Here is a 25,017-nt window from a genome sequence, read left to right on the forward strand (position 1 = left end):
TGCGCTGAACCGCCCAGGGAGCGCAAGTTCATTCCCTAGTTTAGCGACGTGCTTCTGTGGAGGAAAAAACGCGCTTTGCGCGGGTGCAAAATAGGAATGATACATGCGTCGGTGTACAAAGTCAATTGCGCTGAGTGCAAGATAGGGCCCTATATCTTGTAAGTTATTTTATTTTCGTTATTTTACCAGTATTTACCGCCAAAATGGCAAACAGCACTAAAAAATTTTAAAAATATTTTAATGGGTTAACTTTTTTTTACAGTGTGCTGCGACTGTTTCTATAATCCCACTGGTCACAATTGTGACCACAATTTTTCCTTGCATATTTTAGTGTGAAACTGAAAAGCAACTCATATTATGAAGCACATGTTCATATATAATGAAAATGTAAGATGTCTATATGAGTTTATGGCAGGTCTAACATGATTGGTTTGTTTGGTTATGTGACCACACACATATACTGTATTTCCTGGTGCTTTCATCTTAACGGAAGGATGACATCAAAGCTCAGAAAGGACAGGTAAAGAATACTAAGTTCCTTTTTGAATAGCTCATACATTTTTTGCACATATCATCATGAAAGGGTTATCTATACATACACATTGAAATTAAATGAATACATGCTTTATTCTGTTGTCAAACTGCAGATAAATGAAGACGGTTACAATTGTGACTGGTGGTATAACACAGGGAGTCTATGTTCCCCATATGTAATTCTCTGTTATTTTTATGAACGCTCTTTCAGACTGACTTTAAGTCAAGTTTTGGATTGACTTGACACTGATGATCCAGAGCCTGCAATTTTTAATACAGCAGTGGTCCCTAAGATAGAGAAGGATGCAACAGAAAGCGACTGTGATAGCGATGCATCTGACATGGATTTTACTGGTGACTCAGCTCACATACCATCAAGAATTTTGAATTGTACTGCAGAACTGTTTGGATCTGATCATTTTGAGGAAATTGAACCTGAATGCGAGGACCAACCAAAACTCACAATTCAAACAAGAAATCTCTCAAAAAAACTTGCTGCTTCATCATCTTTATTGCCATCTTCAGATGCTACTACTGCCACCATACCAGTGCCCTTGGCAGAAAACATCCCTGAACCTTCCTGCGGCGACCAACCAAAACTCACAATCCGAACAAGAACAGAAAGCACCCCTGCTCAGCTGATTAAAAGTTAAATTATTATTTTTTTTTATAATTCCACTGTTAAGTCTTTAGGAAGGTGATATCTAATCTATGAGTTCCATGAGTTCCACACCAGCACGCAGTTGTGACTGTTGATTGATCATTTTTGTGATGATTTCTTGTTATTAATGAATTGTTACATGTTCCTTGGCATTGTTACATGTTTCCTACCATAGGCTCATATTTAATCATTTGTTTATTTATTTTCATTTGTTTATTTATTTGTTTTAATTTATTATTTTATTTCTGTAAGTTTTTTTCATTTTGCAATTTTAAGTATTTTGTGTCATTTATGATTACATTCTAAGAAATTTCCTATAATTTGTTATTTTATCATAATTTTATTAAAATATTTGTGCCATGCTGCTGCATAGGATTGCTATTTTGTCATTTTTGAAACTGAGCCAGACCATGTTTACCTATTTGTTAATCAATTAAAACACTTCAACAATTTAATCCAGTCTTTAAACTAATTTCTGGAGATTTTTTTTAAATTATTTATATACGCCATAGACTCCCTGTGCTCTACCACCGGTAACAATTGTGACCAGAGATAAAACTCATTTTTTCATGGACTTTTCAAATATTTTTTTACATTATTGACATTGATTGTTTAATATACTTGCAAATAGATGTCATCTCTGGGAAAAAATTGGGATTAAATTGGTTAAAATAGGTGAACATTTAATTTTATTACAAAAAATATACTAAGCATTCAGAATCTTTATGCATTTTTCCATTCTTTTTTGATGACAGTGATGGTTATTTTGGCAAAGACCCTGGTTATCATGGTACATTTTTGTAGTGGTGTTCATTTTAGTCATGGCGTGGTTTTGGTTAGTAGAACAAATGAAAGTTGTTTCAGGTAAACCAAATGGAATTGCTCCTTTCATCTCACAGAGCCCTCACTTTAATAGAGCTTGAGTAAACATGACAGGAGCCTGAGAACCTGGTTCCTGTAAACAACCCCAGACACCCTTCTCATGGAGATGAGCTGTGAAAGTTGCATTTACCCACTCTGTCAGTGTTCATCTGAATAAATTACACAGCTCAGTAAAGTTCAAGGGCAATATATTAAAATGTTAGCTCTCAGTAATATCCTCTCTCCTGACACCACACACGTTTGTTTCCTTTGGGCTAGAGGAAGACCGAGGATGAAGACTGTGATTGTGGTGCATGGTGGCGCGTGGGCCATCCCGGATGAGTTAGCCGAAGCATCAGTGGCTGGAGTCAAGAATGCTGTGCGGGCAGGGGATACTGTTCTGAATAATGGGGGGAGTGCACTTGATGCTGTAGAAAAAGCTGTGAGGTCTTTGGAAGATGACCCAACGTTTGATGCAGGTATACATATACACACACTGCCCGGCCCAAAAAAAGTCACTATTTTGATTTAAAGTGCATGACTGGATCATTATTGCAGTGATTATTATATTTCTAGCATGTTATATGTGTGGCAACAGTCCTTCTGACCCTAACTGATGGAGAGTGAAGCTTTTCAGTTCTTAAACAACCATGTAGGAAGACACATCATGGCCATATTCCAAGATGACAATATCAAGATTCCTCAGGCTCAAATTGTGAAAGAATGGTTGGAAGGGAGCGTGAAGAATAATTTTCACACGTGAATTGGCACCTCTGGGTCCAGACCTTAAATTCATTGAAAGTATTTGGGATGTGCTAGAGTAGACTTTACAGAGTGCTTGACTCTTGCGTCGTCAATACAAATTCTTGATCAAAAATTGATGCACCTCTTTTATTTCCATCAAGAATTTTTGGTCAAACACACAAACATTTGTAATACTACAATTTTTTTTAATGTTGTTGAAAGAAGTCTCTTCTGCTCACCACCAAGGCTGCATTTATTGGATAAAAAAAATACAGTAAAACAGTAATATTGTGAAATATTATTACAATTTAAAATGTGTTTTCTATTTTTATTCAAATGTAATTATTCATGTGATGGCAAAGCTGAATCTTCAGCATCATTACTCAAGTCTCAGTGTCACATGATCCTTCAGAAATCATTCTATATGCTGATTTGGTGACATTCATATGTGTGGGATAAGTAAGATTTAAAAAAGATATTCAAAATAAATAGATAAGAAATTAATACTTTTATTCATCATGGATGCATTAAATTGATCAAAAGTGACATTAAAGACATTTGTAATGTTACAAAAGATTTCTATTTCATATAAAAGCTGTACTTTTTTTTTCAATTCATCAAAAAAAATCCTGCAAAATGTATCTTAATACATTTAAATTAAAAAATATTAAGCAGCACAACTGTTTTCAGCATTGATAATAATAAGAAAATGTTTCTTGAGCATCAAATCAGTATATTAGAATGATTTCTTAAGGATCATGTGAGACTGAAAATTCAGCTTTGATACCATAGGAGTAAATTACAGAGAACACAATATTTCACAATAGTATTTACTGTATTTGTATTCAAATAAATTCAGTATTTGTGAACATAAGAGACTTCTTTCAAACACATTACTCCAAACTTTTGACTGGTAGTGTTTTTGTTTTATTTTTTACCTTGACTGACTTTTTCTATTCAAGACTTCAAGCAGAGGAAGTACAGATTCAGTAGTTTGTGAGAGACTTCATCTAGGCTCTGAATGGGACAGTATTTCAGCACATACCCTTGACACTTTGTTAATAATCACCTCGAGAGTAAGGTGAGAGTTTCTCCAATAATTATCAGATTACAAGGAGGAAAGTGAGGTAAAACAAGACACTTCATTAACACACCCGGCCTGTCGGTGCCAATCTCATTTGTGATGGCTAACTGCCACCATGAGTGAAATGGCTAATCCTCCTCATATCAGAGCTGCACATTCAGCGGCTCATCAGGATCATTTTATACACTGGGGTAGCCAGAGGCACAGTCTGATCAATAGATGACTAATGCAATCCTCTTCAGAGAACTGAGAGCTAGACATAAGAGTGGATAACAGTCTGGAGTATGTCAGGGTGCCATGACAGAGATAAGAATGAGATATGTGTGTGAGAATGAGATCATGTTGAATTAAACCGGGGCATCCAATCTTGCTCTTTGACTGTCCTGCAAAGTTCAGCTCCAACCCCAATGAAACACACATAAAACAGGTAATCAAGCTCTTCCTGGGCATACTAGAAACTTCTAGGAAGTTGTGTTGAGGCAAGTTGGAGCTAAACTCTGCAGGACAGTGGAAAAAAAACATTCACACAAAGTCAAAAGGTTATTTTTTACAAAGATCATACTTAATCAATATTTTCTTTAGACATATATCCATTTCTTTAGGCCAAAATGTTATTTAATGTAGGTCAATATAAGATTTTTCTTGGCTTTAAAAAAAATATTTTCACCATAAACAAATGCTAAATCACCTTAAAGGTGACATATCAAGAAAATCTGACTTTTTCCGTGTTTAAGTGCTATAATTGAGTCCCCTGTGCATCTACCAACCCAGAAAACGTGAAAAGTGACAACCCACTGAACCCAGTAACTTTGTTTTGGTAAGCCTTTCTCTGCAAGCATGTCAAAAAATAAGCCGATCAGATTTTCCTCCCCTTCTGACGTAGGAATGGGATCTTATTATGATATTATCGCCCCTTAATCTACGTTTGTTCTACGTTTCCAACCATGGCGCCGTCATTTGGTTTTTGCATGCAAACTGTTCTGCAGCTCATTTGCATTTAAAGGGACACACAAAAATGGCACGTTTTTGCTCACACCCAAAAAGGGGCAACTTTGACAAGCTATAATAAATGAGTATTTTGTGCTGAAATTTGAGCTGAAACATCTTGTGAAAAGGGGCATAATATGTCACCGTTAATGTTTATTGTGATGTCTTTAAAAAAATGCATCATATTTTCTGATCTATGCCTTTCTATCACTCTTTACGGGAAATGTGGTCTTTTCAGACATATGGACTTCATGATGGGACTGTAAAATGTTTCATGTACAGGTCATGGTGCAGTGCTGAATTCTGATGGAGAGGTGGAGCTGGACAGTATCATCATGGATGGGGAAACACTTGCCGCTGGAGCTGTGGCCTGTGTTAGAAACATTACTAATCCTGTTAGTCTTGCTCGTGCTGTGATGGAAAAGGTATGTTTTCTTCTCAAAATGCTTCGCTTCACAATTTGTCATTAACTATTACAGCAAATCTCAAATTCAAATATCACTTAATTTGAGTACAGTGTTCTCTCTGGTGAATATCTCTCCTCCAACCCATTTAATTCAAGCCATTTTTCTGGATACAAAAGTGAATATTTTACTTAAGTGTTTATGTGTAGGGGATGTGATACAAAAACTGAATTTCACACACAATTGACATACATTCAGTACATTTCTATATACGGCACTGCAATACATAATTTTAAATTCAACAACCATTTCTCAATCATAAAGGCTTGTTTCATTTAGGGTTAGGGTTATTTATAATTTTTTCTGTCATAAAGACTTGTCCAACTCACTAATTCTCCAGTGTATAAGAATATCACATAGTTGCTATAAAATATGTCCGGTATACATCTGAAAATGGTATTCAAAATTATTAAGGTTAAGAAAATGATCTGAGTGCTAGTTCTTAATGCCTGCCCTTATCAAGGAGGTCTATATGTGGATCACTTTGAAGATTATTGTAAAACTCAGAATTGGGCAATTTGAATTGGACCCAATTTTTTATATTCTTGTAAAAGGATATTAGGAAAATTAGCCATATTGTTGACTTCAAAGGTGAAATTATATGACACCATAAATAAAATAAATAAAAAAGGATTTTCCAATGACTGCAAAGCTTTCATTGGTCATTTCATCAGCAGCTTTGTAATGACAGGCAGGCTCAAAGGGAAATAAATGCTAGATGATTTTCTGATTGATTTCAATCAGTGCTCTTTGTAATGACATAGCAGTCTTATACAATGATTTATCTCCACATGTCTAAAAGACAAAAGCCTAGCCAGGATTTTCTACTTATTTCTCAGGTTTAGAAGGTAGGTTTATTTTTAAAAATGAATGTAGGCACGAACCTTAAAATCTTAGCTACAAACATATATATCCTATATTAAACATTGAACAGATATTATTGCCCAAATAAGGTATAGGTTATTGAACATTAACCTACTATCTATGGGGCAAGTTATCACATTGAAATCGACAATGATCCAACAATCCAATCAATTTCTGATGGACAAAATCAGGTCTTGTCTGCATTTTGTCTTGTTCGAGAAGCTGTTTTACATGTATCGAAATAGACGATCACAATTTCCGCCCAATGCCGAATTTAGTCCTGGCCACATCAATAGGCAAACTTTACCGGCCAAAAGTCGACTACAACCTTAATACAGATATGAGCAAGATACCTTTATTCACTTTGTTTTAAGATTAGCTTAAGAGAAAAAGCAAACTGCAGTAAAACATAAATGGCGATTAGCAATGTTAGGCATTTTAGACTTCCACCAGATTTAGCTGAATTAAGGACTGTTCACATTGATAACTATAAAGATAATAATGATAACTACTGTATATTAGCATGCACACTAACAGATGATAATGTTCAGTTTATTATAAGTGCACACTGATTTGATTCTGATTGGCTGTCAATATTTTTATCCTTCATCAACTAGAAAAAAAAAGAAAATTCTAAAAGTGATTCCAACGATATCGTTCCACTGTGTGGAAATTGCTATAGCTGTGGTGTGGACTTCTTTATTCGCATACAATTAGAACATTTATTACAACTTTATAGTAAAAAAAATATTGTTAGTTATCATTCTTGGTGTTAAAGTAGGCATTAAATGAAAAAATGTAGGGCGGCCTTGATTTTGTCCATCGGGAATTGCTTTGATCATTGGATGGTTGTGGTTTGCTATTGCTGTGATATCATGTGAGTGACAGGTTGTCCCGCCCTCACGCCAGTAAACACATCATCAGAAAAAAAGATGACTTTGCAAGAGCGGGGAACTTATTTTGATTAAGACTACGAGGGCCCATGAATTAAAAAAATAATAATGATGTGCACGGATAAATCATTTATAGTAGGCTAAATACTGCAATATTAATTTTAAAAAAATGATGTCCATTTTGATTTCATGGTGACTTAAACAGGCATTCAGACACCAAGTGGAGCAAAAGCTGCAGTAAAACTCGCGGTGAACGCAAAATGTTTAGCAAAAATCACCCCAAAAGGCCTCTGATTGGCTAAACAATAACAACAAAAACAACAAAAAATCTTTATTTAACTTAACAGAGAATGAGGCTGTCACTGAGATCGGCCTGACATCTCAGGTCAGTTATTTCAGAGATATCCAGGAGGTAGGATTGTTTTCTGCATACCATTTCATAAAGAAATCTCTTACAGCACATTTAACTAACAGCATTAGATTTAAATAATGATCCACACAAAGAAAAAATATTAATAAACACATACTGTAGCTTCGGTCATAATCTTTTAGATTGTAGACAGCTGCTGATATACAAATGATATATGGTAGGAGATATGCTATATCAAATAATTATTATGTCCAAGAGATTTTCCCTTTCACTGAGTTCACCTTGCAAGGCGTTGGACATGGAGGAAACAAAACCCAAAGAGAATACATGATAATCGATTAGCTGCAGCACCTGTCTTGACTGCCCCAAAAGACCTTGGCCTTACAGTGGATTGGCAGATCTCCTTAATAGCCAGTATTAAAAATTCATCAGGTCTTCTTGATCAATGCTGCTATCAAGCTTCACTGACCTCATGCTCTTGCTTTGCAATCTAGTATTTGACTAAGAAAAATGACATTAATAACGTGTTAATATTTAAAAGTTTCCTAAGTCAGAGTTATGGTTTAATCCATTGTGATGTTGTACAGAAAGTTACACAGAGAAATAAAATTGCATTATTATTGAGACAGCAGGGTATTGTCTCAATATATTATAGCAGTTCCACATGGAGATGTGCACAGTAAATATGGAAATAATGCAAAAGTGTACAGGTTGTAGTGCATTTTATGCTGTAATCATATCATCATGATAAATCATTTTTGTTGTGGTGTTTATGTGGGAGATTAACACATGATGGCACACCCAAGGAAATCAGAATACAACAGAAAGACTAGTACTGATTTAGTCAGCACAAAGAACTAACCATGTCAAAACATGTCACACCATGTCAAACAAGGCTAAACTCAATTTTTATCATGTGCCTTAAGGCACTGCTGGACACTTGCTATAGAGATGTTTTGTAGGTCAACCCTAAGGGTAATTTTCCTTGGGTTTCCTCTGGAATACTGAATGGATTTTTAGACTCAATTATGCCTTCAAAACATGATTTATGAGTAAAATAAGGTGCATGGTTACATTATATGATGACAAGACTTCGACATGAAAGTTACATTATATGACAATGTTACTTCTTATGACAAGAAGCCCTGTTCTACAACATACTGTAAGTCATACCTTAAACATGAATTTTTTATAGAGAACCCATAAATTGAAAAAGCTAGTATGTAAGCTGCTTTCTAAGTCATGACTTATTGAATACTCTTTCGAGGTCCAAGTCTCTATTCCAGTGGTTCTCAACTCTGGCCCTCGAGGTCCACTTTCCTGCTGAGTTTATCTCTAACCCTAATCAAACACACATGAACAAGCTAATCAAGGTCTTCAGGATTACTAGATAGCTACAGGCTGATGAGTTCAGTCGAGGTTTGATCTAAACTCTGCAGGAAAGTGTATCTCAAGAACCCCTGCTCTACTGTTTCAACTGAGAATAATAACCCAGCAGCTGTTTATGAGCAGAAGCTTTTAAAAACTCATGGCTTCCCCGACACCAAGATTTAAACTATTCATAAAAAATGAATCATTGTCTATCCAACTGAGATTTAAGTACGGAGATAAAGGTTAGGATCATGATTCTTCAGTAATATAGCACACTGTGAGTGCATATTAGCACCATTTGTTGTATGCTTTTGGGATCTGATGCAGCGTTTGGACCCAGAAATGGTGACATGTGATGTCAGACTTAACTGGATTGGTTAAAGTAAACATTTAGACTACTAATTATCTTTTTGAAACGTTTTTTTGTGCTTTTTATTCAGACAGATCATGTCATGTTGACAGACAGAGGCGCGAGCATGTTTGCAGAGCGCATTGGTACTCCAGTAGCTCATGATTTGGTGACTGAGCCAGAACGTAAAGAGTGGGAACACGGCAGAAGCTATAACGCCGGAGTCAAAATGCTCTTCAACACACAATGGTGGGTAATTTCATGTTTGTTGCCAAATTTAGTCGTTTTTCCCCCTCTTAATGCGCCAAAATGTTTTTAATTTCTTGGCATAGCCTACTTGATTTCAGAGATTTTGATGTCCATATAGTTACAGAGTGGTCACATAAAAGGTCTGTTTTCCATGGTCAGTAATGAATCGATGAATGAAGCTCTGCTCACAGAGCAGTCACTTTCAAACCAAAGCAGCTTTCTGTAATATTATTTAAATCTATAACATTCTACATATTAACATTTCAACCTATAACATTTTTATCTCCCAATTCAGACTTTAAAACTCACGATTGAGAGTTTATATCACAAATATGAAAAATAGTCAGAATTGCAGGAGAATTTGCTGCCACCATATAACACTTCATCACTGTTTGCAAACACACAAATGGTCTATTGGCAACAGCATCTTTGGAAAGAAGTGTTTTGTGTGCTTGGAGAGAAAGATAAAATGACTGTTTCTCTTGAATGATTCCTCTCTTGAAAACACTAAAGTTGGCATGAAACGAAAGTTGCGATAGTCTTTTCTTTCCTATTTTGAAACTGCTTCTCAAACAAGAAAACGTGTAGCTTGGGACTTGATTTTGTCTAACAGGAGTCGATTGGATCATCACAGAAGAGATGAGATGTTGTTGCAGGAAGGAGGGGAAGTTTTTAGGATCACAAGGGCATATGAATTAAAGAAATAATGATGTGCATGGATACATAATGTATAATTAATCCTGCAATATTCCATGAAAAAAATAAGAATAGTAGATTTTGATTTCATGGTGATTTTGACTGACGAGTTGCCCATCCATCCAGTCTTAATAGTTAATGGTAAACGAACTTGACTTGCTGTCCAATTTACCTAATTTTGTGACCATTTTGCATGAATATATTGTGGAATGTATACTGTTATAAATCATTCTCTACCCTCTTTATTCTTTTACCTTTATTTTATTATACTGATTCTAATGATGTCTATAACTTTCTTAATCGTTTAGTTTTAAAGGGACAGTGGTTCTCCTTGGCATTGAGGCCATGAGTTGATAATGGCAGCATATTCTCATGCTGCACAGAGCTCAGGTCATTCACTGAGGCCTTCAGGCAGTGCAGATAGAGCTGTGTGGGCTCCAGCAAAGCAGCTTTACCTGCCACCTCCACTTCCCCAGGCTGAGTGTTGAGAAGTAGTGGAGTCAGGGCCATGGCGGGGTGTAACCTCAGCCCCCGAGGGAGTCTGTAAAAATAGTGCTGTGGAGGTGCTAAGTGACAGTTGGCTGAGCTACTGCCTTTCATCCCACCCCGCTGTGGCTTCATTATTGATAGCCTCCCTCTGCTCGCCCTGCTTTTTAACATACAGGCCCTAGAATTCAATTACCCTCCACCTTTATTTAGGATTACATGGCACACCTCTGCCCTGCTGGTTTGACCAGGCTTTTATAAAACCACAGATGTGCCAATACTTAATATTCACGCCATGGTGATCACATGGTGGTTACAAATGTAAAAAAAAATGTGCAAATTTCTATACTTAAAGGTAGGGTAGGCACTTTTGGAGAGGTTAGTAATAGCAAGCTAGCTTTGAAAACATAAGATCCCGCCCTCCCTTCAAAGAGTTCTCCAAAGCAACACCTCCTTCAAAAAACATTAACGCATTTTGCAAAGTGTCACGAGAGACGGCGTTAAATTACCTCATGTCTCAAAGCGCATAACATTACAATAATAATGAATGTAAACAACTTACAGAGCTTTACCTGACTGCTTCAGATTCATTCGGCGTTGATGTGATGGCATAGAAACGCAAAATCTGAGTCTGAGGACATGAACAGCTCCGAGTAGAACGTCATGATGGGTTGCCATCTCGTAATTATGGTTATGACATGACATGAACAGCATAAGCTCGTTGTTTTGGTTGGTTAATTTGGCCCCGCCCCAAATTCGCGCTATTGGTGGTTTGCAGTCACGTGATTGTTATGACGCGCGACATTCAAATGGAGGGCAGGAAGTGAAGAGCGGAATGGACGAGATGGAGGAAATTCTGTACTGTACTACTTTAGACGCTATTACAAGAGAAAGATATAGACAAAAAATCTAAACATATGTTGGATGTGATCCTTGCGTTATGAAGAGGAGTGATTTTTCAACTGAATTGAAAGATTTGCTTGTCATTGAGGCTGTCATTCTTTCTTTTTTGTCCTGTGGATTAATCCGTAACGTTAACCCTAACAACCATTCAACGCTGCGGCGCTTCTCGACGTTACTTTTACGGCTGTTTACTTTACGTTATTAGGTTAACCACTCTCAAAGGTCCGCCGAAACACCACTAAACCACTGAAGGCAGCACCCTCAAAACACTTTGTAGGTAGCTTTGCTAACGTTACGCGTTTGTCTTCAGTTACAGGGGTAAGTTAACTTACAAACTCAAAGAAAAGAAGAAACAATTACTTTGACTTTACAAAGTTTGGAAACTGGTACGTTACACAAACATAGCCACATAAGTTGTATTAACTCACCTTTGACGAAGTGATCACTGCACACACGGGCATTTTCCGATTCGGCTCCTCCCGACCGCAGGCGTAGGTTTGCAAGCCATTTTTCTGGCGTTTTTTTTTTCGGTCAATTTCTTGCATTTTTCCCTCTTATGAACAACAACTTTTGGTACACGATAAAAACTCCTCGTGGTTTCTCGGTTTGATCGATTTGAGCAACCATAAACGACGCAAAACATAGGCATTTTGAGTTTGTTATATTGCTTCCTAAATGTAGCAAATCACTTCCTGCCCTCCATCTGCATTTCGCGCCATGGAACCGCAGTAACGTGATGTCATATGCAAACAACCTATAGAGCTGGTAAGTCCCGCCCCTTCCGTAAAACCCCGCTGGACCTCAAGGTTGAAAAATCGTCAATGCAAGTGAATGGGAGAAAATAATTATTTTCTGGTCCCGTTTGAATTGTGCCATGAATGTGAACATATGTTGTCTGTGAATTTTTTATATAACTTTTCATGTTACAAGTTTGACAGTATATGGTATGATTCTTCGGCTAGCAGTTGTGGAAAAGACATAACGAGAAAGACTACATGTCGCCTATGTGACGTCACCCCATAAAGTTGACTTACCCGTGGTTTTCGCCAACCTCAACGATTTTGTCCTCTCCCTGAAAGAAGGAGGTGAAGTGCACCAAAGACACAGCCATGTTTAGCGGGATCCGTGAGCTAGTGTCCGTGTGCTAGTGGTGTTGACGTTTCAAACACGTCAAAAGCAGCGAAGAGTTGTAGTCCACAAAGTGCTCACACACAAAGTCTACCCGTATCAAACTTCTACCCGCTAAATTGTAGCATTCTTTACACGAAAAGTTATATAAAAAATTCACAGACAACATATGTTCACATTCATGGCAAAATTCAAACGGGACCAGAAAATAATTATTTTCTCCCATTCACTTGCATTGACGATTTTTCAACCTAGAGGTCCAGGGGGATTAGCGGAAGGGGCGGGGCTGAGCCAGTGTTGCTATGCTGTGCTGGGGTGGTTAGTATTCTCATACAAACAGTAGATCATAATAGAGTAATGCAGGTATGACGTTACTTTGTAGGCCAATCGGCAATAGGATTTTCCCATAGGCTTTTGGATTATCGTTAAAAACAAGCTTTGTGATCAACAAAAGTTTATGATATTTGCACGTTTTGTCCATCAAGATAATTATCACAGATGAGCACAACTTTTATGAATTCTGAAGCCTATGTGCAGTCGCCAGAAGTAAAAAGCTAAAGGTAGGCTATAAACGAACTACACCACGGTCCCACAACTTCAACGTCACCATCACTAAACTCTAAAAACATTTTCCCAGAACTTTTGAGTTAGAATCGTTTGTAAGAGCACAATTATAAGCATAACGATGCTGTTAAAGCGGACTGAGCTTACCTTTTCGGCGTGATGGCATTTAATCTCCTCTGTAGTCCCATTTAGCCACTTTTTAGCAACCACCTTTTTCAAGACACGTAACAGCTTCAAAAAACGTTACACGAGTGGTGTAATATTGATGTATTTTATGTAGTAGAATGAAATGTGAAAGTGTCTTGAGCTTGTGTTCACCACAGACCTTATTTCAGCCATTTAACCAAAACTCTTTGACTTCGGGACGATGCAACTGGAAGTGCTAAAATGCTAACTCGCTTCCGTGGTTTGGCCTACAAAGTGATGTCATACTTGCACCACTCTATGCCACAGTGTTTTGTGTGTGTGTGTGTGTGTGTGTGTCATAATCAACATATAATGGCTTACTGATTTCTCTGAATATTAACATGGGATAGATAGGAGAAAGAATTTTAATATTGAAAAACTGACATTTATGGAAGCCCTGTTGTATCCCTAATTTCAACTTGCGAATTTGTTTCTCACAATTTTATGTGATTTTATGTTTTGCAATATGACTTCTCGAATCTTGAAATTGTGATTTTATATCACATTGTGAATATTTTTCAACAGCGTGAGTGACTATGTCTCACGGTGTGACTTTCTTATTTGAAACTTCTAACAATTACCTTTATTTTTTACACTCAGACAGAAACTAGCTTCAATATACAAATGTATTCTGTCATTTAGTTTTAGTGATTAGTATGTAGAAAATACATTTGCAACAAAAAGTTAAGACAACCACTTGTTCTTCATAATGAGAACTCTATTGGAACTTTTGTTCCAATATCTGCACACTTCATTAGGCTGTTTATGGATGTGTGAAGATTTACTGCAAAACTCTGTGATCACTTTGAAGTGTGAAATACAGTCCTCCGTCAAGCTGCTTTTAAAAGCCATTTTCACCTGAACCGATGAGCAAGATCCAGCCATCGCCGGTGATTTAAAAGAGCAATCAAGCGCCTGCCAAAAATGATTGATGCCTCGAATCTGGAGCCTGCAAGTGATTCTTCGCCAGCTGCTTCAGACAAATATTCTCCACGAGGACCATGTTTGCTCTCCAATTTCTGGGGAGAAAGACATGGAGGCTGTTTTCTTTCATTTAACCTTGAAGCATTGTCCTCCATGTGGCTTCAAACTCATAACACACGCTTGTTTTCCACAGCCCTGCTGCCTTAATCAGAGTTTCATGGGATATGCAGCCTGTGAAATACAAGGGTCTCTGTTCATCCCACTTTCTGCATGCTCTCTATTCTATTTCTTTTAAAGTGAACTAGCAGTGAAGACTGATGTGCACATCATAAGAATTGTGTTTTGTTTGTTTTTTGAAGAAGAATGCATACTTTCTCATGTGTCTACAGAAATATCGCGACTGATATAACACTTTCCCAGCAATCTCTCTGAGTGTACTTTGCTAGACTAGCGGCTGTGCTTCAGAGTGGCGAAGGCCACTTATTCTTACTCTCTTCCTTTGTTGACAGGCAGATGATGATGAGTCATTTTCAGGTGTGCTGGCACTCTTAAAAGCATGTGAGAGATTGTCATTAGCACGCTCCCTTTCAGACATCTCTCACATCACCAGAACAGAACTACATGCATTTGTTTCGGGACTGAAGTTCACAACAATAGTAATTGCACAGAGGCTAAATTTAAAAGGGAGGGAGGCTTATGAATGAATTAAGCTGAATTCCGGGACAAAAGTCTGTTTGATGAAGAGGAGCTAATAGAGGCACATCTCTGAGTGTGATGAATAATAATGCTCTCTCTTCAAAGCACATTTTTAAAATACCATGTCTGAAACCATCAAATTAAAGATCTGAGAAAAGAAAATATCAGAGCTAATCTTTCTTATTTAAGGTTATAGAACTTTTTTTTTTTGTATAATTGTAGGGGCCATGATACTGTTGGAGCGGTGGCTCTGGATTCTTTCGGTAATGTGGCGTGCGCTACATCCACAGGAGGAATCAGAAACAAAATGGTGGGAAGAGTTGGAGATTCTCCTATTATAGGTGAGTCCGATCAGAGATAGAGGACAGAGATAATCTCAGTGTCACACCAACATTCATTTTGAAGCAGAGCCTTGATTGAATGAGCCATTTCGGTTTGAAGGTGTCAGCTCTGATCAATACTCAATTGTCAGAGTGTTTTCTCCTGAGGTAACACACATTAACGTCCGACTCTCTCTGCGCTGCTGTCTTTTCCTGTGCGATAAGGATCTGGTGGATATGCAGACAATAGAAGTGGCGCGGTCTCCTGTACTGGTCATGGAGAGTCTATTCTCAAAGTCACCTTAGCCAGATTAATCCTCTTTCATATGGAGCAAGGTATGAGACTTTTACACTAATCCTGATGAGTGTGTGAGTGTGCATGCGTGCTCGTTTACCTTTAAGGGCTATAAAAGTGTCCATATTTGCTTAATTAATTCTGTGCCTAATCCATTTTGCAAAAGAGAAAATTCAATACGCACTACCTTTCAGAAGCTTGAGGTCAGTGTGATTTAAAAAAAAAAAAAAAAAAAAAAAAAGATAACTTTTATTCAGTAAGGATGAATTACGTATAATGAAAAGTGACAATAAGGATATGTATAATGATACAAAAAAAATATAATTTCCAATTAAAGAATCCTGAAAAAATGTATCACGGTTTCCAAAAACAAGAAAAGAAAGGATCTCAACATTAATAAGAGAGATTTTTGAGCACTTAATCAGCGTTTCTGAAGGATCATGTGACACTGAAGACTGGAGTAATGATACTGAAAATGTAGCTTTGCCATCACAGGAATAAATTACATTTGTAGACAACAGTTATTTGAAATTGTAATATTACTGTTTTACTGTAATTTTGGTCAAATAAAGGAAGTCTTGGTGTGCATAAGAGACTTCTTTCAAAAACATGAACAAATCTGACAGGCCTCAAACCTTTGAACAGTAAATTAATTTTGTTTTATATGAATGTATAAGGGATCGTGTATAGGTCTTGTAACTAATCAGCAAGTGTCAGCATTTGTAATCTTAAATTTTTGTCTTCACTATTTATACTTTAATTAATCCTATTTACAGTATAATCATACACCTTATCAAGACAGAAGTCACAGAAGCTGTGTGCAAAACAATTATAGCTATTAAAATCAAAATAGGTGTAGATGGAGTCTGTATTGTCACACTGATGTCAATTATAATATTTGAATACTCCAGATGCCAGGTTAATCAATATAACTTTTATTATTACATAAAAATGACATAAAAAATCATTATACAACGATGGCTAAATAAGTATTACTTTTCAATATGTTTTACTTGTATATTTTGAATGAAAAATATTGTTTTACCCCAGCTATATGTCATTCCCTTTTTAGTTTTTTTTTATAATGCAATTTGTTCATATTGTTTTGTCTTGCAAGGTCTCGATCATCTCTACTCCTTTACCCTCACCCACATGTTGCTATTATTATCAGATTGTGTATAACCAAGCAGAAAGAATGTCCAAACACACAAAAACTGGATGCTGCTGTTGCTAGTCATTTTAATTGGTTTGTGTGTGTGTGTGTGTGTGTGTGTGTGTGTGTGTTTGTGTGTGCGTGCGTGCGTGCGAGCGAGCGAGACAGGAAGGATCGGATGCGCTGCCACAGTAGGCAGATGATAATGAGGTGTGTGTTTGTCTGTAGAAAGAGTGTGAAGGGGTCAGCAGGCTATTGTTCGCTTCAGCATTCTGCGGTAATGATACTGCAAGTACAGCCACTCTGTTTATATTATATTCATTATTTTATTAATTATTAGGCTTGCCATTAGGGTCTTGACTCGTTGTCCAACATTTCTGTAGTTGTTTACTGAGGTTGACAAATTTATTTAGATTTTTTTTTTTTTTTCATATAAAAAAATATATTTTTTAATATCAATGCAAGTTAGAATAAATAATTGGTACATTTGGCACTCATTACCACTACTTCATTATTAATAAATATAGTGAGTGTAAAAGCTTTGATAGGTTGCTAGAAGCCCATGAGTCCCCAGTTAAAGCAAGAAATGAATTCAAGGAGTGAGGTGAATGAAATATTTAACTAAAAAAAGATATTGCATTGTTGCTAACAGTTATTTCTAGTCCATATAGTAAAAGTAATGTGCTACATAATAATGCTACTAAAAATATATATGTTAATACTGTTGCAGTGTTGTTGCTAGACTGATGTTTTCTATGTTAGACTTTTTTTTACCGCATAGTTGCAACTCTAAGACTGATGGAATGAGCAAACCATGAGAGAAACATGTATTGTTCACTGTGTGACCTGGAAAGGGTCACCAAGGACACATACACTGTGGGTGCAGTGTTTCATTTTACGGCACACAGAGATCAAATGCTCTTGATTTTGTTTTTTTCCTGTTCTGTTGGAAAATACCAGGAAAATAATAGCACAATGGAAAATGTTGTATGGAAAAAGTCTTTTTTGCTCACCATTGCTACATTTATTTGATTTTCTTTTTTGTAATATTATGAAATATAATTACAATTTAAGACAACATTGTTCTGTTTTAATATATTTTACAATATAATTTATTCCTGTTAAAAATTATAGTTGGTTTAACTTAAAAAAGTAAGTTACCTTGTTGTCTTAAAGGAGACATATCATGCTTTTAAATCGTTCCTTTTTACATATAAATCATACATTTGTAGTCTATATAAAGCGGAACTGCAATGCTTGGGTCTGAATTCCTCATTATTATAGCTCCACAGGCCCCTTTTCTACCCCTTTTCTGATGTGCGTCTGAGAGCAACTCGTTTTGGTGCGGTCTCTTTAAATACAATTGAGACACTTCATACCCCGCCCCCTCTCCAGGATGCAGAGGTGACACTCGGTTCAACTCCACCCCGTTCGGCCATTTTTGTAGTTTGATAGCAGAGATATGATTATCTAGCGGCACAGAAACTTTTTATTCACACGTTATTAACAAAAATAATGTCAACAACTGAAGACTTGTCCAGCCAGCCTTACATGTTCGAGCCAGAGTCGGAGCCGGAGCGAGATGAAAATGAAGACGACGAGCCTGCAGAACAACGTCTTCATATGGATGTATCGCAATGGTGTGTTACTGTATTTACACATGAAACTTTGGTCTTCCGACCTTTTACCACCATGTCGATTTATTTTGATTAATATGTGCGAGGGAGAGAGAGCAAGACAGCGTCTAGTTTGGAGACGGTGTCTTGTTTACACTTTCGCCTGGCTCCGAAGAGAAAGAGAGTGCGTGCGCGCGACCGGGTCTCTCTCTCTGCTCGTTCTTTCAGTTAAACATACGCCCTGTCACAAGCGCAGCAGTTCATCTACATTAGACGGTGTAATGAAGCGTGTGGGTTACTACATCCAACAACCGAACATTTGAACTTACCCTCTCGTAACTTCTGCATCTTTTAGCTTGGACTACAAAATTGCAGCGAGAAATAAAAATGGCGGATTGCTCGAAGTGTTGGGCTGGAAGTCAATGTCCTTATTTGGCAGTTCCGCTGCAAATACTGTGACGTAATAGTTCACAAAACGTCATAGATAACAGAAAAATCGGAACAGGTTGAAAAATAAGGCCAAAACAGAATATAAAGATATCAACGAAGCACCTGAAGAGAATAATTTCAACTTTTCTGTACTTCTAAACACTCCAAATATACAACAAAATGCATTTAAGGGCTAAAAAAGTGGATTTTGCATGAAATGTCCCCTTTAAAATTTAGTTAAAATTGAGTTAATACACTGAAGTAAACAGAAACTCTAAATATTATGATATCTGAACCACATTAATTATCTAAGTTGATTTGACAAAAGAAAATAAGTTGTGATAAATCATGAATTTTTTTTTTTACAGTGATGGCAAAGCTGAATTTCCAGCAGCCAATACTCAAAAATCATTCAAATGTGCTGATTTGATGCTCAGAAACATTTATTTTTATTATCAATATTGAAAACAGTTAATATTGCTTAATATTTTTGTGGAAATCACAATATATTTTATTTTAGGATTCTTTGATGAATAGAAAGTTCAAATGAACAGCATTTATTTGAAGTATATTTTTTTGCAACCATGTGAAAGTCTTTATTGTGTTTTTTGAGCAATTTAATGCGTTCTTGCTGAATATAAGTATCGATCCTTTTTTTCCCAAAACATATTTTACTTACCTCAAACTTTAGAATGGTAGTGTAAGTGTCAGAGAATATAGTCAAACATTAGAAGGATGGAAAATAATACATTGTGTATGATAATAGCAGGTGTTAGATTAATAGATGTTCACAGACTTGGGTAACCTTGAAGATTTTGCAGTTCATCCTATTAATGCAATTCACATTGTACAACAACATTGACAGAATTTGCTTCTGATGAAGTACAGCAAAAATAAATGTTCAGCTGATCCCAGCTAGATAAACTTGTGCCTTATGGAGTTAATATTGTGCCATAATTAAACAAACAAATCCAGCATTTTGCAAACAAACTCGATCTGCTTTGCAAAGGAAAACTCGACTTGCAAACAAACTCGATCTGCTTTGCAAAAGAAAACTCGACTTGCAAACAAACAGAAAGCAATGTGCAAGTACAAAGGTCAATTTGAGCGAAAATGCAGTGGAGTAACAAATATGTATTGTGTTTTACAAATATAAATAAATGAGCCTAGATAATATTTCACAAATAAATACAAACCAATTTGCATGTAACCTTTGAACAAATACTAAATCTAGTGCATACAAATGCATATCTGTCTCTGGCTTTTTATGAGATCTCTCGGCTCGATTTTCTCACAAATGTGTCAAGGCAGATTTTCTCACAAATGCAGTTGAGCAACTTCCTCCTCTAACTTCCTCTTCAACAGTAGATGGCGCTAAGATATGGGATTAATTTAGCACTAGTCTCCTGGGAGAAACACTGATTTGAAACTTGCCTTTGCCAGAGCTGAGGAAAATGACCGGTGAACAGGTGTGTTTCTGACTTACTTTAACTATACCTTCTTAAGTTTTTCTTTTCTAAAATGTTTATTGCATATCTAGACAGAAATCCACATTAGCACTTAGTAGCAATTCACTCTCTCTAGGATAGGGGAATCTATAAGCTGAAAGGTCTGCCATCATATGTTGCTTTTTTACATTTTTTCTACATCGGACATGTGCGAAATGACTAAATTAGTGATTATGTCTACACTGAACGAATCTATTTCTTTCGATTTGTTTGTTTAATTATGGCATAATATTAACTCCATAGTGCCTCATAGTTGAGTGTTGTCTTTGTGTGATGCAGGGAAATCCTCCACCGCCGCCGCCGCCGCCTCACTCCAGTACATGTGTGAGAGAGTGAAGGGATGTGGAGGTGCCATTGTTCTGTCCTCCACCGGGGACTGGGCCGCCAGCTTCACCACACCACGCATGGCTTGGGCCTCCATTAAAGAGGACGTCCTGCACTATGGGTTGAATCCGAAAGAAGAGTTTACAGAGATGCTGAAATAATGCCGTTTTCTTTTTTTTGTATTTTAATTATATTTTTAATTGAATTGACATTCAGCTAGTTCATTAGTTTGTCTTGTTTGCTTTGATCAGTTAGTCCGGTTTAATTTCATTTATCCTTTATATACAGTGCTATGCATAAGTTTAGACACCCATGCTAAAGTTGACTAAAAAGAGGAATAAAAAATCATCTTTTGGAAATTGAACTTAATGCCTTAATTAAAAAAATTAGGAAAAATCCAACCTTTAAGGACACCAATTTTCTTTGTGAATGAATAATGTATCGTAAATAAATAAATGTTCTTCCTTAAAATACAGGGTGCATAAGTTTGGACACCCCTATGTTAAATTCCCATACAGGCAGGCAGATTTTTATTTTTAAAGGCCAGTTACTTCATGGATCCAGGATATGCATCCTGATAAAGTTCCCTTGGCCTTTGGAACTAAAATAGCCCCACATCATCACATAGCCTTCACCATACCTAGAGATTGGCATGGAGTACTTTCCATAAGATCATCTCTCAATGCAAATCAAACCAGCTATTAGGCTAACTGAAATAAAACCATGCCAGTCTCTAGGTATGGTGAAGGCTATGTGATGATGTGGGGCTATTTTAGTTCCAAAGGCCAAGGGAACTTTATCAGGATGCATAGTATCCTGGATCCATGAAGTAACTGGCTTTTAAAAATAAAAATCTGCCTGCCTCTATGGGAATTTAACATAGGGGTGTCCAAACTTATGCACCCTGTATTTTAAGGAAGAACATTTATTTATTTACGATACATTATTCATTCACAAAGAAAATTGGTGTCCTTAATAGGTTGGATTTTTCCTAATTTTTTTAATTAAGGCATGAAGTTCAATTTCCAAAAGATGATTTTTTATTCCTCTTTTTAGTCAACTTTAGCATGGGTGTCTAAACTGCACTGTAAACCTAAAAGTTATTTTACCTCGGTAGTTATGAGCTCTTTTTCACATCAAGGAAACAAATACTCCTCGATTCATTGATTTTAAAAAAGTTATCTTTCACTATTGACGTATGAAAACATTTTACATTTTAGTACCATTTAGCTCTTACTCAGGGTTAGCTCACCCAAAAGTGAAAATTCTGTCATCCTTTACTCCCCCTCAAGTTCCAAGTTCAAAATGTCTTTGTTCTGCAGAACAAAAAAAGAAGCTATTTGGGAGAATGTTTGTAACCAAGCAGATCTCTGGCCCCATTGACTACCATAGTATTTTTTTTCCTAATATGGAAGTCAATGGGGCCAGAGATCTGTTTGGTTACCAACATTCTTCAAAATATCTTTATCTGTGTACAGCAGACAACAAGATTTGGAACAACTTGAGGGGGAGTAAAGGATGACAGAATTTTCATTTTTGGGTGAGCTATCCCTTTAATAACATTTATACAAGTTGTCACCTACTGTTATAACAGTATCCGTATAACAAACAATAGAAATAAAATATAGTGTTGAAACATGTATAGTGTAAGTACATGTAGAAATTATCTAGTGTTTTGATAAGCTTAACCCACAATTAATGAATAATGATAAGAGTTATCTAATATGTATGTATGTTTCCACAAATTAGTGCATGGACATCAGATATATCGTGAAAAATGTAACAGACAAATGTATAACAGCCAGTGTTGGGGAAAGTTACTTTTAAAAGTAATGTGTTACAATATTGCATTACCCCCTTAAAGTAACTAATTGTATTAATTAGTTACATTTTATGGAAAGTAATACATTTACTTTGGGCAAATGTAAAGGCCATTTCCCTCCAAAAGTGAAATGAATAAGCCTGAGGCTGAAGGAAACGCACGCCTGAACAGTAGAGGGTGCAGCTCAAACAAACCTTTCAGCTGTGCTCCCATTCTGGATCTCAACAGGAGAAGAAAGTTCAACACTGTTATTTCTATGGTTATTTAAAGGGGTGATGAACTGAGAAATCAAAGTTTCCTTGAGCTTTTGACATATAAGAGATCATCATACTATAATAATATCCTGTAAGTTTCAGAACTGAAAACTTCCTTGTTAGTCCAATAAAAGCTTTTATAGACATCAGGCTCAGCAAACGACTCGTTTTTCAAAGTGGGGAACTATGACGTCAAAGAGGATAAAACACCGCCTCCACAAAAGAAGATCAACGCCTACTTCAACACGGCCTGTTTAGCCCCGCCCACCGATTCGCCCAAACATGCTAAATAACATAGGACGACATGATGATTGCTAAACCGGATCGAGCTACTTCCAAGCAATAAACATGCTGTTTACTATATTGTGCAGCTCCTGTTTGTGGAAGAAGACAGTCTAAGCTTCCTTCGGATTCCAGCATGGTTAAACTTTATTAAATCAGTCAATCACAATTTCCCGACACGGATCTGCCAGCAACATGTAAGTAACCATGTGTATTCTAATGCCTGATCTGCGATCAGTGATTTCGGTGTAATTATTCAAGTTCAGATATTTCTCTTAAAATCGTTCAATACTGTTTATGCATCAGTGACTAAACGATCAACTTCACATAATTTCTCGTAGTATTATGAAAATAATCTTTTTTTTAAACTGTTATTAAATTATATAGCCTAGCCTACAGAAAGCGATCAAAGAACGATCCCTTTCGCCCAAGCTGTCAATCAAACAGCACAGCACAGCGCGAGCCGCGAGCCGCGAGAGCTTATCTGGACACTTACCAAACTCGTGATGACATAATGACACTGTTACACTACACAACGAAGCTCTTACTGTGTACTCACATCGTGTTTGCATTGTGATTTGGTGTAAGCATTTGTGAGAGTGCAAAAATTGCGTTGCAATGATAAGATCTTTATTCACGCGATCAACAGACTGTCTGTCATCTGCTCAGTGCTCATCATGCTGCAACCTTTCATGTGATGGAATAGATTTAAATATAATGCTTTAAACGATACTTTTCACGATTTGTTAATCTCGATAGCTGTAATAGTAAAAACGTAGTAAAAGTTTTCGAGAGAGTTCCTGTAATACTAGCTATTTCATTGCAAGCATGTCAGCCAATCACAGCAGTGGGCGTTTACACTGCAGTCTCACAGCAGACACGCCCCTTAAAACGGAGCGTTCAAATCTGAGGCAGAAATCAGGCTTGGAAAAATGGCTTTTATTTATAAATTATGACAATTTTTTATGTAAAAATCATACTAACATTATAAGGGCACCCCAGGGAACATTATAAAATAATAAAACAATCCAGTTCATGACCCCTTTAAAGGGGGGGTGAAATGCTCATTTTCACTCAATCTCCTGTTAATCTTGAGTACCTATAGAGTAATATTGCATCCTTCATATCTCCAAAAAGTCTTTTGTTTTATTACATTTTTAACAGAAAGATAGGCTGTACCGAGTCTTTCCGGAAAAAACCGAGCGGCTGGAGGCGGGCCCTGTGGGCGAAGCTTAGCTGTGCTAACGCGCCAAGCTAGTGACAACACACAGAGACATTTGTTCAACAAACAGTTTTACTCACCGTCCGGTTCCAACGCACGACCGCGAACCTTTATCATTGTGACTGCTCGATCCTTAAGCATTAGACGATCTGCAAATCCGTCGATCTGGGCTTTGAAAACAATCATCGTCGAAATGCAGGGAACAACAGTCTTACACAACTCCGTTTATGCTCAGGAAAACAAACTCCATCCACGGGTTCCTTAACGCTGGGTTCTTTGGGAATCTGTGCAGGGTTGTCTTGCCCTGGCAACCAAAAACACACTTCTTTGGTGACATTGACTTCCCAAAAGCCGGGCAGGGCGCTTTGATGGCGAACTGCTTTCACTCTCTTGCTCTAGTCTACGAGTGCGCGCGCGGCCGCGATCTTACCGGAGAAGTGCCCTTAGGACCCATATAAGGAAATTCCGCCCTATCTTACGTAAGACAGAGCCATACTCGAAAAAAACTTTCCGAAACTTGTGACAAACCGGAAGGAGTATTTTTGGAACAAAAATACTCCTTCAAACGTACAACTTAGTTTTTGAAACTTTGTCCATGTTTAGCATGGGAATCCAACTCTTTACCAGTGTAAAAAACTCAGTAGGCTATGCATGAAATAGCATTTCACCCCCCCTTTAAGCAATGAAAAAAAAAAAACATTTTTTGAGTAAAAAAGTGTTTGAGTAAAAGTCATTTTTCTTATTGGTATGATTCAATTGGATCATCAAATGCCAGCAG

At 36.9% G+C, this 25,017-nt stretch overlaps 1 protein-coding gene across 4 annotated transcripts in view; it reads left to right on the forward strand.

Moving 5' to 3' along the window:
• Positions 1 to 20,844, forward strand: part of LOC307148834 (isoaspartyl peptidase/L-asparaginase) — a 34,472-nt gene extending 13,628 nt beyond the window's left edge. For 3 of the 4 annotated variants that reach the window (XM_079854709.1, XM_079854707.1, XM_079854708.1), the window contains exons 2-7: positions 2,336 to 2,535; positions 5,154 to 5,296; positions 9,274 to 9,431; positions 15,237 to 15,355; positions 15,560 to 15,670; positions 20,615 to 20,844. In XM_079854709.1, coding sequence (XP_079710835.1) covers positions 2,349 to 2,535; positions 5,154 to 5,296; positions 9,274 to 9,431; positions 15,237 to 15,355; positions 15,560 to 15,670; positions 20,615 to 20,820 — 924 coding nt within the window. In that variant the 5' untranslated portion in view covers positions 2,336 to 2,348 and the 3' untranslated portion in view covers positions 20,821 to 20,844. The remainder of the gene's footprint in view (positions 1 to 2,335; positions 2,536 to 5,153; positions 5,297 to 9,273; positions 9,432 to 15,236; positions 15,356 to 15,559; positions 15,671 to 20,614) is intronic. The other variant, XM_079854706.1, reaches the window with a different exon arrangement.
• The last annotated feature ends 4,173 nt before the right edge of the window (positions 20,845 to 25,017 follow it).

Source organism: Squalius cephalus (assembly GCF_949319135.1).
Source record: "Squalius cephalus genome assembly, chromosome: 21".
NCBI lineage: Eukaryota > Metazoa > Chordata > Actinopteri > Cypriniformes > Leuciscidae > Squalius > Squalius cephalus.